Consider the following 13,349-nt stretch of genomic DNA (forward strand, 5'->3'; position numbering starts at 1 on the left):
CAGCACTTTTGTCTTAGTAAAATTTAAAATCTTTTAAAGAGGAGATTTTAAAGTAAGAGAATATCAGTGATTTCACCTCTAATCAGAGGTGTATTTTTATTCAGTACCATGACTCCTTCAGGAGGTTTAAACTCTAAATTTTTCAAGAGTAACTTAATACAATAATTACACACAGACATGTGCATTGAAACAGTTTTCTTGCTGTAATTATTCCTCCTGTTCATAGTGGCTCCAAAAAAAACCCTCCACAAAATGATTTCACTTTAAGTAAAGGTTGACAGAATCTGCAGCCTTGTTCCATGCATAAATTAATTCTAAAGGTAAACTTTCTCAGTTAGGCAAGTCAAGTGGGTGTCTTCCAAAGTTAGAGAGAAATACTTGTTTTGTGTTACTAAACCTTCTTATTTCCTTTTTGTCATCCAATCAGACATAAGATCCTGGGGATGCTATGTAAGAATCCACCGTTCACAAAGATGACAGACTCGGCTCTGTGTAATGAAGCGCTGGTCGACCAACTCTGGAAGCTCATGAACTCAGGTGAGACACATGCATTGGGAGGTAAGCGAGTCAAACCTCTAATCAGAGGGTCGGTGCTTCAATTCCCGACTCCTCCAGTCTGCACGTCGAAGTGTCACTGGGCAAGATACTCAATCCTAAACTGCCCCTAATGGCTGTTCTATCAGTATATATGAGTGTGTATGGGTGTGTGGTATGTATATGTGTGTGCACAGTAATGAGTAATAAACTTTCATCACACTGATACAAACTCAGTGTGTGTGGTGCATCAGTCTGAGCTTGTGACTGGGGATATGACCGAAACATTTGTAAATCCTCCATCACCGCCGATCAGATGCAGTTGACAGTGTGTTGAGGATGTGGCGAACAAAGCTGTGGCCCTTTATCCCAGTTTTAGCCCTCCCGCTCTCCTGCAGGAACATGTCAGACTCAGTTGTGTTTGGTTAGAGTCAGTTCATCAAGAAAAGAACATTGTGTCTTTTAGCCTGGATTCTGTTTCTCTTTGGTGACTCTCTCCAACAGGCTGCTCAGTATTCTCATTAGGCTTTGGGGTTGTACAGTGTTGGATTCAAAAATGCATTAAACGGTCAGTGGGTTTTGGACAGTTTCTCTTCGGGTTTTTCGTTCAAGAACAAATTACAGCTTAGTTTTATACACTGCTCTGATGATGTAGTGTGGAAGCACACATGGACTGATCCAACTACAACTATGAGCAATTACACTGACAAAATTACATTTAATTCATGTTTAGTGTTTCTTACAAGATGAGCTCTCACGGCTCTACAACAAGTAACGCATGAAAAAAAATTTTATTCACTGACAGTTTCTTTGGTTTCACCTGGCACAAAGTTAAAGTGAATCCCTGTAGATGAGGCAAGACACTGCAGAGACCGAACATGTTTATATGTCACCTTAAGAGATGGGACATTTTCTTACTGTCTATCGAAGCCAGCAGTGCCTATTCACTATTACTCCAAAGTCTGTCACAACAGGAGCCAGTCTCATTTTACTAGTTCTCTTCTGGTTTCTCTGCGGTTTCAGATCTGAGGAGGAATTTAAAAACCTGCTGGTGCCGTCTGAAAGTTTGTCACAAGCTACAGCGGCTGCAGATTTAGTCTTGTTATTGACTTGAAAGTTCCCAGTGGCGCATTTCAGCAACAACTCCATGACTGTGACATGAAGTCTGGAACCACCAGGACTCCTCCTCGAGTCGCCAAACTCACTAACCAGACATTAATGGCTTTGGTCAGTGAAATGACCAAGAACCCAGCAAGGGTCATAGTTTTCTGCTGACAGAGACCAAGGAGAACCCAGTTCACCACCAGCCCTCTGGTTTACTGGACATACTGTTCTCATTTTTTATCCCTGTGCATTCAGTTCAGATGTTTTTTTGTTCTCCATGTTGCTACAGTGTCTATTCCAACTTAAGCCCCTGACAATAAGGACGTAGTCAGACTGAAGTCTTTTAGATAAACACATCCATCAAGTCACAGATCACAGATTTCTTTCTATCATTAATATCATCTGTGATCTAGAATCATCTCAGTCATAAAATGAGGTAAAACCATCACGTTCTGTCTTTCATATAGACAAAGGCAGAGATAAATTAACTTCCCCTTAGTCTCACACATGCAGAGCTAACTCCACAGCTCTGTGTCAGAGCTGGATGGTCTGCCGTAGGGGAGAAAGCACTCTGGCTTCTTTGCATTTCTTTAAACCAATCACAATCATTTTGGGCGGTGCTGAGCTTAGGATGCAGCGACAGTGTCCGATAGGAACCTGTCTTGGGGGAACATTTGCACTCTGGTTAAAATGGATGATTCCCTCGCAAAGAAAACGTCATAATCAGTAAAGACGTGTCAGTTGTGTGATTGTACATGATCCAGATCGTCATCAAAACGGCATGTTCGGTGTGTAGGCTGCAGCTCAGAGGTTGTTGTTGTTTCCTGTAGCAAAGGGGATTTTAAAGGTGCAAACAGGTGGGGGAAGAGGAAAGGGAGGAGAACGTCTCCCATGGCAGGTTTATAGTCTACATCCAGTGAGTTCCCCTTTACATGTGTTTGACTGGACGGACACATATCGGACTACTAAACCAGTCCTCTGTTGCTCAGCTCACTGACACTGATTGGATGGTGTGTGTGATCAGAATCGATCCCAGAGGGGTTTGAATGAACTGTTTTCTAATGGGTGATGAAGCAATTGTGTCTCAATCAGTTGGTGTCCAGACTTTGCTTCTCTTTGAGCTTGAAGCTAAAGTGAAGCAGCATCTGACTGCAGATATCAGTAGTTTGATGTTTCAATGTCTTTCAGGATTTTACTCGTTCTTTTCCTTTCTCTTCTTATCTCTGTCCATCTCTTCTTAGATATTCCTGTTGAGAAAAGCTGCAGAGATTTGTCTTATTTCCAGACACGTGTCTGCACATTCATTTCCTATTAAATGTATAACGATGTGCAGTACTATGCCTGTAGTACTGTGATTGTGCAGCTTGACAGAAGATGCAACTAACAATCATTTTCATTAATGAGTAATCAGTCTAATTTTTATGAATCATTTATTCTAACGTTCCCAGAGCTGAAGTAACTCTGTAAACTGCTTGTTTTGTCTGACAAAAACAAACATGTTGCATTTAAAAGATAGAAAACAAATTGAAGCAGCAAATCCTCAAATATGAGAAGCTGCAGCCAGAGAAGATCGGACATCTTTGATCAGTGACTTGATCGTTAATTGATGTTGAATCATTTGTCTAAGTGTGTCAGCACTGATCCATAAAGCTGACCACTCAGTGGAGAGCCTTTCTACTTTGTTTTTACAGCACTTCCTGGTTTTGCACCGACAGATACGTATGTCTCACGTGTTTACACAGTACGAACTAGTGCGACTCCTGAGGTCCTCTAGCACGAGTCTGTTAATTGTCCTGGAGTACAGGACTAAACCTTTGGTGTGGCAGCTTTTAGCTTTTATGCTCCAAGCAGATGGAACCCTCTGAGAGCAGCCGCAAGTGTTGAAATCTTTAACTGTAAACTCAACACAAACTTCTTCAGACTGGCTTTTAATTAAATATGGTTTTTTATATGGTTATATGGTTTCTTTATTTTATTCACTTATTGTATTGTATCTATGTTATAAATAGTATTTTATTCTATTTTATCTGTTATTTCATTATTCAGTTTTTAGTTTTAGTTTTTTTTGTTCGTTTGTATTACTATAGCTTTTTAATCTTTTTTATTGTATCTCATTGTCAGTTTCTTATTTGATTTGTCCTTTTCTTTTTAGCTCATCACTTGTCTGTGAAACACTTTGAACTGCACTAACCTGTATGAAAGTGCTATACAGATAAACTTTGATTGATACAGGATCACCAACACTTGGTCTGAAGCAAATTGTAAAACACTGTTTTTCTACAGTATCTTTCTGCTACATCACCATAACACAGTGGTTCTCTCAGATATTTGGCTGTAACAGAAAACCCAGCACACCCTCCTCGTTGGTATTAATTGGTCGTTTGGGAAACGCCATGTAACAACCCCAGTAACTCGGTGGCGTTGTTGTTGGCTCTTCTGTCCCTCAGGTGATTGTCATCAGTGTCTCTGACACATTGCTGTAGGTGCAGAAGTATCAGCAGCTTTTATATTTGTTGGCTCAGATGTTTGTCTGCTTTTTCTTCTTTCATTATTCTACGTTTGTTTCTTCCAATCATGAACTGAAGAAGGTTCAGGTCTACTTTTTGGTGCAGCGTCTCCACCATGGATGCACATGGTTCTGCCTTCTATTGTGTATTCAGGTTTCATTGTTGCTCTCTCTTTCAGGGGGTCCTATGTGTCTTTCAGCCAAGCCACAACGGTTCAGTCTGCCAATCCAAATACACACAGCCTCAAAACCCAAATACAAGTGTATGTTCACGATGCCATATTCCTGAAGACCCTCTGCCCCGACATGTGATTGAATTCACTGAGTTACAGGCCTGAAGGATGAACAGAGAGACAGCTGAACTTCTGTTTGTCGGTCAGTTGGTGTGGGTCAGTGACTCTGCTGCCAGTTTAAATACACAGGGACCAGCATGAGGGAACCTTGAATACTGTGTAATGAAAATGTGTTGGTTGTTTTACCCTCTCCTCCCACATAAGCCACAGCCCCCCATGTGTTAAACACCACACTCACACAGGATGATGTTTCACGGCTGAAGGTCAGAGCTGTAGGAACACAAACCTCAGAGAACTTTCTGCTGCTCTTACAGCTTCTCAAACTTTCACTGGCACCCCCCTCCATCGGAAGCCCCACTCCCCACCCTCCCCACCCGCACAATCATTAACAATGACAGGGGAAGGAGCTAATAAAAAAGGATCCATGTTGAATGTTAGTGAAATAAAGTGCAGCAGCAAACTTTAGTTTATTATCTCTATATAAAGAAATTTAATTCAGCTCATAGTTTCACTCATATGTTTCCCCTGGCCCTACACACCCCCCCTGCAGTGGCTCTATGCCCTCCCAGGAGGGCCCGCTGCATTAGAGTGATATATTTCAACCTTCCTCCAAAGCCACAGTCCACCCCTCTTGTTCGGCACCAGGCCTCTGAATCATCACCTTCAGCAGTATTTGGTGTTTAATTCCCTCCAACTCTCAGCGCGCTGCGACTCCACTGAACCGTATAATGATGTATTCAGCTTCATGTCGCTGAGAACTCATTATCTAGTGGTGCTGGTATTGTCTCTCGTGGGGACGTCAGGTACAATGTGTAGTTAAAGAACATGTAGGGCCTCCCTCAGCTCAGGTTTGATGTTGACTCCTGTTTTCCTTCCTTTTTCCCTTTTCCTCAGTCCTTTGTCTTTTCATCCCTCTGTCCCTCATCAGCGCTCGAACACCGACAGAGGAGGACCCTCTTGAAATTGCTGTCTCTTCTTGTTATTCTCCATAAAATTCATCGCCTAATTGAGGGGCTAAACATGCTTGAAAACTCATACAAACAACAAACTCCTCCTACAGAACTGATCAGATGGACATCATATTTGGTCAGTATAGTCTTAAGAACTTTGCAATACTAAATCGCGGAGCTTTTCAGTTTTTGTTGAATGGCCTGCCTGTGGTGCCACTGCGAATTTTGATGTTTCACCATGAAACAGGAAGTTGTTATAACACCAGCACACATCGTCCAAACCGGCCCAGGCTTTATACGTTTGATAAGGGTCCCAGCCTGAAGACATTTACATGCCAATATGAAGTAATGCTGAGGCATTCACACTTTTGTTATTCAAATCTTTATTCTTCTAATTCTTATTTTTCTTCCATCCCGTTTTCAGTCTCTAACTACTTCTTCATACTTTGTACTAGAGAAACCACTCAGCTATCAAAATTATTCAGCTTCTTCTGAAGATTATTGCATGAACTCAGTTTTTTCTACATATTTATCATTTCTGAAATATTACGCTATTTCTGCTATTTTTTAGCCATTCAAATGAATGGAAACGATGTTCAAATCCTTGAAAACTTTCTGCTCTTAGAACTTCAACTACTTCTGTATACTTTCAGCTACAGTAGAGACTTCATTCAAACTTTAAATGTTCACAAGGCTTTCAGCTATTAAACTTGTATTCAACTTTTCCATATCTTTTACTGTTTTTAAATTATTGCCCATTATTATAATGGGTGTGTATTGTATGGAATGTTCAGGGCTAGAGTGGATGACATCATCGCTAGAGTGGGAGACGCTATAGAACTTGTCTGAAAAAATCTGTTTTTTAGTCTTCACACATAATTTCCTCCTAGGTTGTAGCAAATCTGCGCTGTTTCATAGAAAGTGTCTACCTTAGCACAGAGACTTACAGAATTTGAACAGTGAGCCTCAAAGTGATTGGAGTACCATCCAACTATAGACTGCAATACATATTCAGGAGCTGATTTCAGGAGAAAAGTAGAACTGACCCTTTTTTGTAACTTGCTCCTGTTTCCTTATTTTTTGCTGTGAGAACACTAAAACCACATAGACGTGTTCAGGAGAGTCTTTTGGTGCTGACTGTGATAATTTTGCTGTTATTACATACTGTTTTCTATATAATGGCAGGAGTTTGTGAGATTCGCTGACCCCTTGCTCCCATAGATTTGTATGATTCTGTGTCTTCCACAGCCAGACTCTCTCTCTCTTGCTCTCTCTCACACACACACACACACATACTGACAGACACACATCAGCACCATCTCCATTGTTCTCAGGTCACCTTATACTGTATTTAGACTTGTTACACTCAGTACTCAGACCTTTCAAGCTGTTCTCTGGTCAGCTTGCACTGTATTTAGAATACTTACACTCAGTCCTTCAAACTGTTCTGAGGTCAGATTGGATTGTATTTACAAAATTTAAAAACTTCACAACTGAGACCAATTTCTGTCTAGTGTAACTGTTAAGAAATTAAATTTTCTATTGTTTAGAATACAGTTCATCTTTCTGTTTCTTTCTAATAATACAAATGATTTCTCACAGTTTTAAGGCATTTTATTCCTACTTCCACCTTTGGCAGTAAATGATTTGGCTTTCAACTGTTTCAATAACATGTTTCAGTCCTCGGCTTTTGCAGCTCCTCCAATTTAACATTTTGGCATCTAATTTTTCAAAGCACTGTACTAAGTAAATATGAGCTGCTTTTTAGCATAAAACCATAACCATTTTAGCATTGTTTCAGAAATCTCCTTCAGCTTTCAACTGACAGGCTTTTCTGTTTTGTACATTTTGCACATTTTTGTACAGTTTTGTTCTATTTGTTACACTTTCTATCAACAATTCAGGCCTTTTTCAACCATTTCATGCCATTCAATCTCCATCTTACAAGTTCTGGTTTTAATCTTCAGCCATTGCGTCAGCTACTTCAGCACTGCTTCAGCTTCTTCAGCATTGCTTCAGCAATCTCATTCAGCTCTCAGCGTTCACACGCATTTTGAGCTAGAAATGCATTTTCAGTGCCTGTGTTTCTTAAGGCTGCTCTGCAATGTGTGCAACCTTGATGGTGATGTGTTTGATTATCTGACAGATTTTTTTTAGGATTTTTTTGGGACATTTTTGAAGAAAACATTTTCATGTGAGGTGACAGGAGGCAAAGGGAAACAAAGGAAGGATGACCAGCATCTTAGGTCACCAGGACAAATTCATCTGTTGTCTCCATCTTACTCTCCCAGGTACCTCACATGACTGGCGGCTCCGATGCGACGCTGTGAACCTCTACTACACACTGTTTGGTCTGACCCGTCCCTCCTGCCTGCCCCTGCCTGAACTGGGCCTCGTGCTCAACCTGAAGGAGAAGAAAGCTGTGCTCAACCCTACCATCAAGCCCGAGCTCGGTGTCAGCACCGTCATGGACACACCTGCCAGTATAGGCATCCACGGCGTTGGCATGAGCTACGCAGCTGTAAGTGGTGTGGGATTGTTGATTATCAGGACAGTTAATGTCGTGTAAACAGAAAATACAACGTATGTGTGAAGCTATTTCAGGTAGACTATTAACTCACTTCATTTGTCATAATTTCATAATTGATGAAGCTTTTAAGAGATAATTTCATAGATAAGTATAACCAAGTATTGACTCCACTTATTTTAAATCAGACTTCCACAGATAGTAACAGTTGGTGTATGGTTAGATTTTGGTCTGTCATATGAGCTAGATCATCACTGGAAATGTCCTGGAAGAGTCCTGGAAAATGAGCTCTAGAAAAGAGTGAGAACCCTGATTCAAGGTTCTTTGTTTGTGTCTGCAGGTGGATGAAGAGCCAGATCCTATTTCATTAGGGGTATGCGGGGTGGGCCAACCACCTCAGGGCCTGAAGAGGAAGGCTGACACCCCACTGGGGTCCCCTCCAGAACCGGGACAGGTATTGCAGCAACAGGATGATGATGCAAGAGGAGGGCGCTACAAGATCAGGGTAAAGGACTTTTGACCTGCTCATGCTTCACTCAGCTTTGTTCTGCTCCTCTAAAATCATTATTCTGCTCAGGAATTAATGATGGACTTAAGTTTTACTGATGTGATGTATTCTGTTAATGTAAATTCTCTGTTTTGTCTTTATTATACAAGAATTGTACAGGTGATTTTCATGTGATTTTCATTGGTATTGATGTGAAGTTCTGGTCTGTTGTAGTTTAACACCATGGAAGAAGAAGATATTGATATGGAGACTGTTCATGACAGTCAAGCCTTCATCCACCATCATCTCAATCTGTTAGAGAGACCCTCTACACCAGGTAAGTGCACGCACAATATTTCACTCATCATCTGAAACTGAATAAACCCACGACCAGGTCAGTCACACTCCTTCTGCGCCTCTTGTTCCAGGTAAAGAGCCGCCGTCGGTCGAACAGTCTATGCTCTCCATGCCCGCCACGCCGGCGCCCTCCTTCTCTAAAGAGACCACCTCCTCATCCTCTAAACATGGCAGCGAGCACGGCCACCACCATCACCACCACCACCACGAGCACAAGAAGAAGAAGAAGAAGCACAAACACAAACACAAGCACAAGCACAAACACGAAAGCAAAGACAAGGAGAAGGAGAGGGAGAGGGACAACTCGCACGCCTACAGCAACAGCCCCGCCAGCGGCAGGTCCTTGCGCTCGCCGTCTCTGTCTGACTAAACATCTGGACAGATGTTAACTGGATACATCCATCTCACACTAGCAGACTCGGATCCCTGTGTGACACTCAGTGGAAGAAAAAACGTTCGGTTTATCTAAATATTCATGACTCAGTGATGAATGAATGACAAGGTAGGTTTGGTGTTCCTCAGCAGAAACAGCAACAGGAAACATGGACTGTAAACCCTCCAGAGGCGTCCTTGTGCCTTGTGTGTCTCTCTCACACACACACACACACACACACACACACACACACACACACACACACAGCATGCAGGAGTTTGTGGGCACTGCTTCCAGGCCGTCTGGGGCATGAAACCACACACCTCTCTCCACAAACAGTCTCAGCCGACCTCGTACGCCCGTCCCTGCTGCACAGACACCACTGTGGTGTGTCTCGTCCCCACAGCTGAATCCCAACATTCAGTGAGTGGCTTCTGATGGGTGGGGGGGGGGGGGTAGGATCCATCGTGGTGTGGATTTAACCATCCAAGACTGAATTCAGCCCCCAGTGTCTTTAACATCCTGCAAATGATATTTCCCTAAACTAAACAAAGGAATTTCACTGTACAATCAAAACAAGTAATACTAGTGTGTTTTTAAATACTTTCTGTTTTCCATCTGTCACCACTGATTAAAGATGCTGTTGTATTTATGAATGTTTTAGCTCCAGCTCCACACAAGGCGTTTACAGCCAGGTTCACTCTGGCTCTGGTTCTGAGTTGATGAGGTATTTTTTTTTTTAAACAATGGAATGAACATAAAGAATTCAGTATTCACTGTGTAGATAAACGTACTGGTATCAAACCTGCGATTCAGATGGTTAAGAACGGGTTTCTTACGTAATCAGCCTTTAAATCTCATCTAGTTTTTTTCTAAATAGCACAAATAAATTCTTAAGTAATCCCTGCCAACATTTATTCCCATTTAGTTCATATGAGCGTTTTTAATTCCTCTGTTGGTATAACAAACTGTTAAAATAGAAGACACACCAGTTTGTTTGTTCTTAATTAACAACAATAACCTATTGAGAGCTGTGAGATATTAGTTACAGTTACAGTACAAACTGATACAGATGTAGAGGAAAGAGAGAGAGAGAACGGGTTAAAGAAGAGTCCAAAGGCATTATGGGAAATTAAGGATGCAACTTATTTTAGGAAGTTTGGGGCTCACATTTTCTACATTGTAATCTCTGTTTAAATTTTGCTGATTTGTTTTTATAATAAATTGGATAAAATGAATCTTTGCTTTTATTCTTTAGATTGAAGAAGATGACCAGCATCAGTGTTGTAGTCAGTCGTGCAGCATCAGCAGTGAGAAACCAGGGCAACAGCAGCTACTTTAGATATCAATTCTAACTACTGTTTCCTTCAAGCACCATTTTGCATCAACACATTTTATTAAGTCCTTTATCGTCTCATAATATCAACCACTGATTTAACAAATCCAAAGTTAATGCATATGGCTCCTAAAAAACTGATCATTAAACTGAACAGATTTCAGGTAAACACTCAGAGAAACCAAATCCTGCAATGTTGGATGGTCGGTCCAGGTAGGCGGGGCTTTGGTGTATAGCTGAGGGTGGGGACTGCTTTGTTGTGACATCACAAAGTTACAGAAGTCCTGATGACTCATTTTAAGGCTCAGTTTCTGAATACAGGCTGTGTGCATTTCTCTGTGGACTGAGGCTTTGATACTTTCACAGTATTAATATAGAACCTAGACCTGATCTATAATCAAACTACACATGGACATCTACCTTCAAACTGTATGGACCTTTAAACAACAATAACCTACTGAAAGTTGTGTCATAATTTTAGTTACAGTACAAACTGTGTGTGGCAGCGGGGAAGCAAGTGTGGATCATCAGGTCTGTATATTTTCATTTTACCTTATTTTACCTGGAAGTCCCATTGAGACGAAAAAAACTCTCTTTTACAGCCACACAAACTGACGGCATATTAAAATACACAGACAGTTTATCTGCTGCAAATTGACTAGCCTGCGAGTGTTGTTTTGGGTCCCCATATAAAATAAAACCCCATTAACAATATCCATCTAATTTGGGGTTATGAGGACTAATATCAGCTGCAAGTATCTGAAAGTAAAAACGGTGCCATCTGCATCCAGGAGGTTCTGCTTTCTGATACAGATTGATCCCCTGTGTCAATAGTCATTAGAAAGTTTCTCTGTTGTTCAGCGAGCTGCCAAAACTGAAATCTTTTTCAGCCACCACCCATTCCCTTATTTCAGTCAGTCCACTAGTGGTACCCACTCTACAGCTAAAGCCTGGAAGTAACACTTACTGATAGACATTTACAATTTAACAAAATATTAAGGCCAAATAGATTCTCCTTACTTTGAACATGCTTTATTTTTTAAGGTTGGCAAATGTCAGTATCAGTTTCACAGTTGCCACTTTTGTATGGATGGTATATGTATTGAACCTTACAGGGTATCTTATTTTCAAATCGTATTTTATTTCTCCAGGTCCGGTCTCATTAGGCAGACTGTACTTCTCCTCTCCACATCTTTCTTTAACATAAAAACACCTCCTCCACCTCAGCTCCAGTGACTCCAGCTTTCAGTCACCTCCCCCTCCATCCCTCTCCCTCTCCCCCTCCCTCTCCTGGTTTCTTTAACGGTCCTCCTCTCTGGTGGTCCTCCTCTTACGGAGTCAGCATCAGTCACTCTCCCACCTACAGCGCTGACTGCTCTCAGCCCGGCAGAGGAACATGTTGCTGCACAAACTGGTACGGTAAGAGTCCATGTCTACATGTTTTTTAGCTGCGGGTCTCCGTGCGTAAATCCGTGCGTAATTACGCCTTTAACTGCGTAATTAGTCCGTTTTTGTTATTCGTTACTTATGAAATGAGATTTTCCTAATATATTCTCTGCATTTTTCCTTGGACAACCTCTTTCCCTCCTCCCGCCTTCCTGCTGCTCAGCATTTGCAGAACAATCGTAGACTCTTGTCATTTCCAAGTGGCGAAGGATTCGTCAAACTGATTGTCATGCGGATGCGGGTGGTCCTGATTGACTTTGAACTCAGCACCGCACGAGTCCTGACAGGTTACCGACAAAATGCAGCCAGCAGAGACAGAAACACCTCCATGAGTCTGTGCTTTATTCAGGTGTCACCAGTTGTGGCTGTAATCCTTCACAAACCTTAGAAAATATAAATGACAGTGAACTTTGGATCAGAAAGTTTACAAGCAGCGACAGTTTGTTTTCTTTAATATTGAAAAAAAATTGAATTTAAAAAGCCAAAACAAAGCAAAGTAGAAAAGTTGCGTCCTTGCATAAGAGTAAAGAAAAAGTGCTGAACGTTTTTAGTCCAACAAGTGCCTGTTGTTTCTCTGCCCACTGTGTTAATGGAGAATAAACGCAGCAGTTACAGAAATGTCTGTGATGTCAGCTGTGTTGTTGTTGTTGTTGTTGTTGTCGTCTCAGTTTGTGTGGATCCTGTCAGTCCTGTGCGGCACTGATGTGTGTGTGGCATTCGTCTACGACCGGCCCAGACGCTCCGGAGAGGACAGGACGTCAGCCAGGACAGAGTGTGAGTACGCAATTCTTCTTACTGGGAAACAGAGAGCACGTCTCTGAACTGCTTGACCCTGAGCCGGCAAACACTCACAACTGAGACAGCCTTGAAAATGACACCAAAAGCCTCCCAGCTTCACCGTGACCTCTGACATTATTGTAAATAGTAAAAAAAAAAAAAAAAAAAGAGCAGAATCAGTAAAGTAAGAAACAGGTTATCAGTCTGTCAAATAAACCAAGGTGTCACAAAAACACCTAGGAGTTTGTTTTTTTCCTTTAGTCTGATATAATTTCAGCAAAAAGAGCATTTAACTCCTTTTACAGATCAATACAATATAACATGATGTGGTAAACAGTAATAATGTCACAGGTTCAGCTGTGTTCAGATGAGGAGTTCAACCAAACAGAGATCTTCCCTTCACAGACGAAGCAATCACTTCTTGAGCTGAAGGTGTTTGATTATCCAACATTTCACTTAAGAAAAGCAAAGATGCAAAAAAAGTCTAGAACTATTTTGTGAAGAAATTTAGTTTTTCCAGTTTCCAGCCCTGTTAATTATCTTGTGACCAATAGGAGGACTGCAACTAAAGACAATTTTCATTAGTGATTGATGTGCAGATTATTTTCATTGATCTATGAAATAAAAATAATAATAATAATGATAAGCTTCATTTATTT

At 41.2% G+C, this 13,349-nt stretch overlaps 2 protein-coding genes across 2 annotated transcripts in view; both read left to right on the forward strand.

The window, feature by feature from the left end:
• The window catches only part of taf2 (TATA-box binding protein associated factor 2), a 31,224-nt gene extending 21,659 nt beyond the window's left edge, over positions 1 to 9,565 (forward strand). The window contains exons 23-27 of the mRNA XM_022751010.1: positions 428 to 537; positions 7,679 to 7,908; positions 8,255 to 8,419; positions 8,636 to 8,738; positions 8,830 to 9,565. Of these exons, the coding sequence (XP_022606731.1) occupies positions 428 to 537; positions 7,679 to 7,908; positions 8,255 to 8,419; positions 8,636 to 8,738; positions 8,830 to 9,128 (907 nt within the window). The 3' untranslated portion in view covers positions 9,129 to 9,565. The remainder of the gene's footprint in view (positions 1 to 427; positions 538 to 7,678; positions 7,909 to 8,254; positions 8,420 to 8,635; positions 8,739 to 8,829) is intronic.
• A 2,577-nt stretch (positions 9,566 to 12,142) lies between these two features.
• Positions 12,143 to 13,349, forward strand: part of enpp2 (ectonucleotide pyrophosphatase/phosphodiesterase 2) — a 35,874-nt gene continuing 34,667 nt past the window's right edge. The window contains exons 1-2 of the mRNA XM_022751021.1: positions 12,143 to 12,262; positions 12,582 to 12,687. Of these exons, the coding sequence (XP_022606742.1) occupies positions 12,143 to 12,262; positions 12,582 to 12,687 (226 nt within the window). The remainder of the gene's footprint in view (positions 12,263 to 12,581; positions 12,688 to 13,349) is intronic.

Source organism: Seriola dumerili, unplaced genomic scaffold (assembly GCF_002260705.1).
Source record: "Seriola dumerili isolate Sdu_G_001 unplaced genomic scaffold, Sdu_1.0 BDQW01000016.1, whole genome shotgun sequence".
Lineage (NCBI taxonomy): Eukaryota > Metazoa > Chordata > Actinopteri > Carangiformes > Carangidae > Seriola > Seriola dumerili.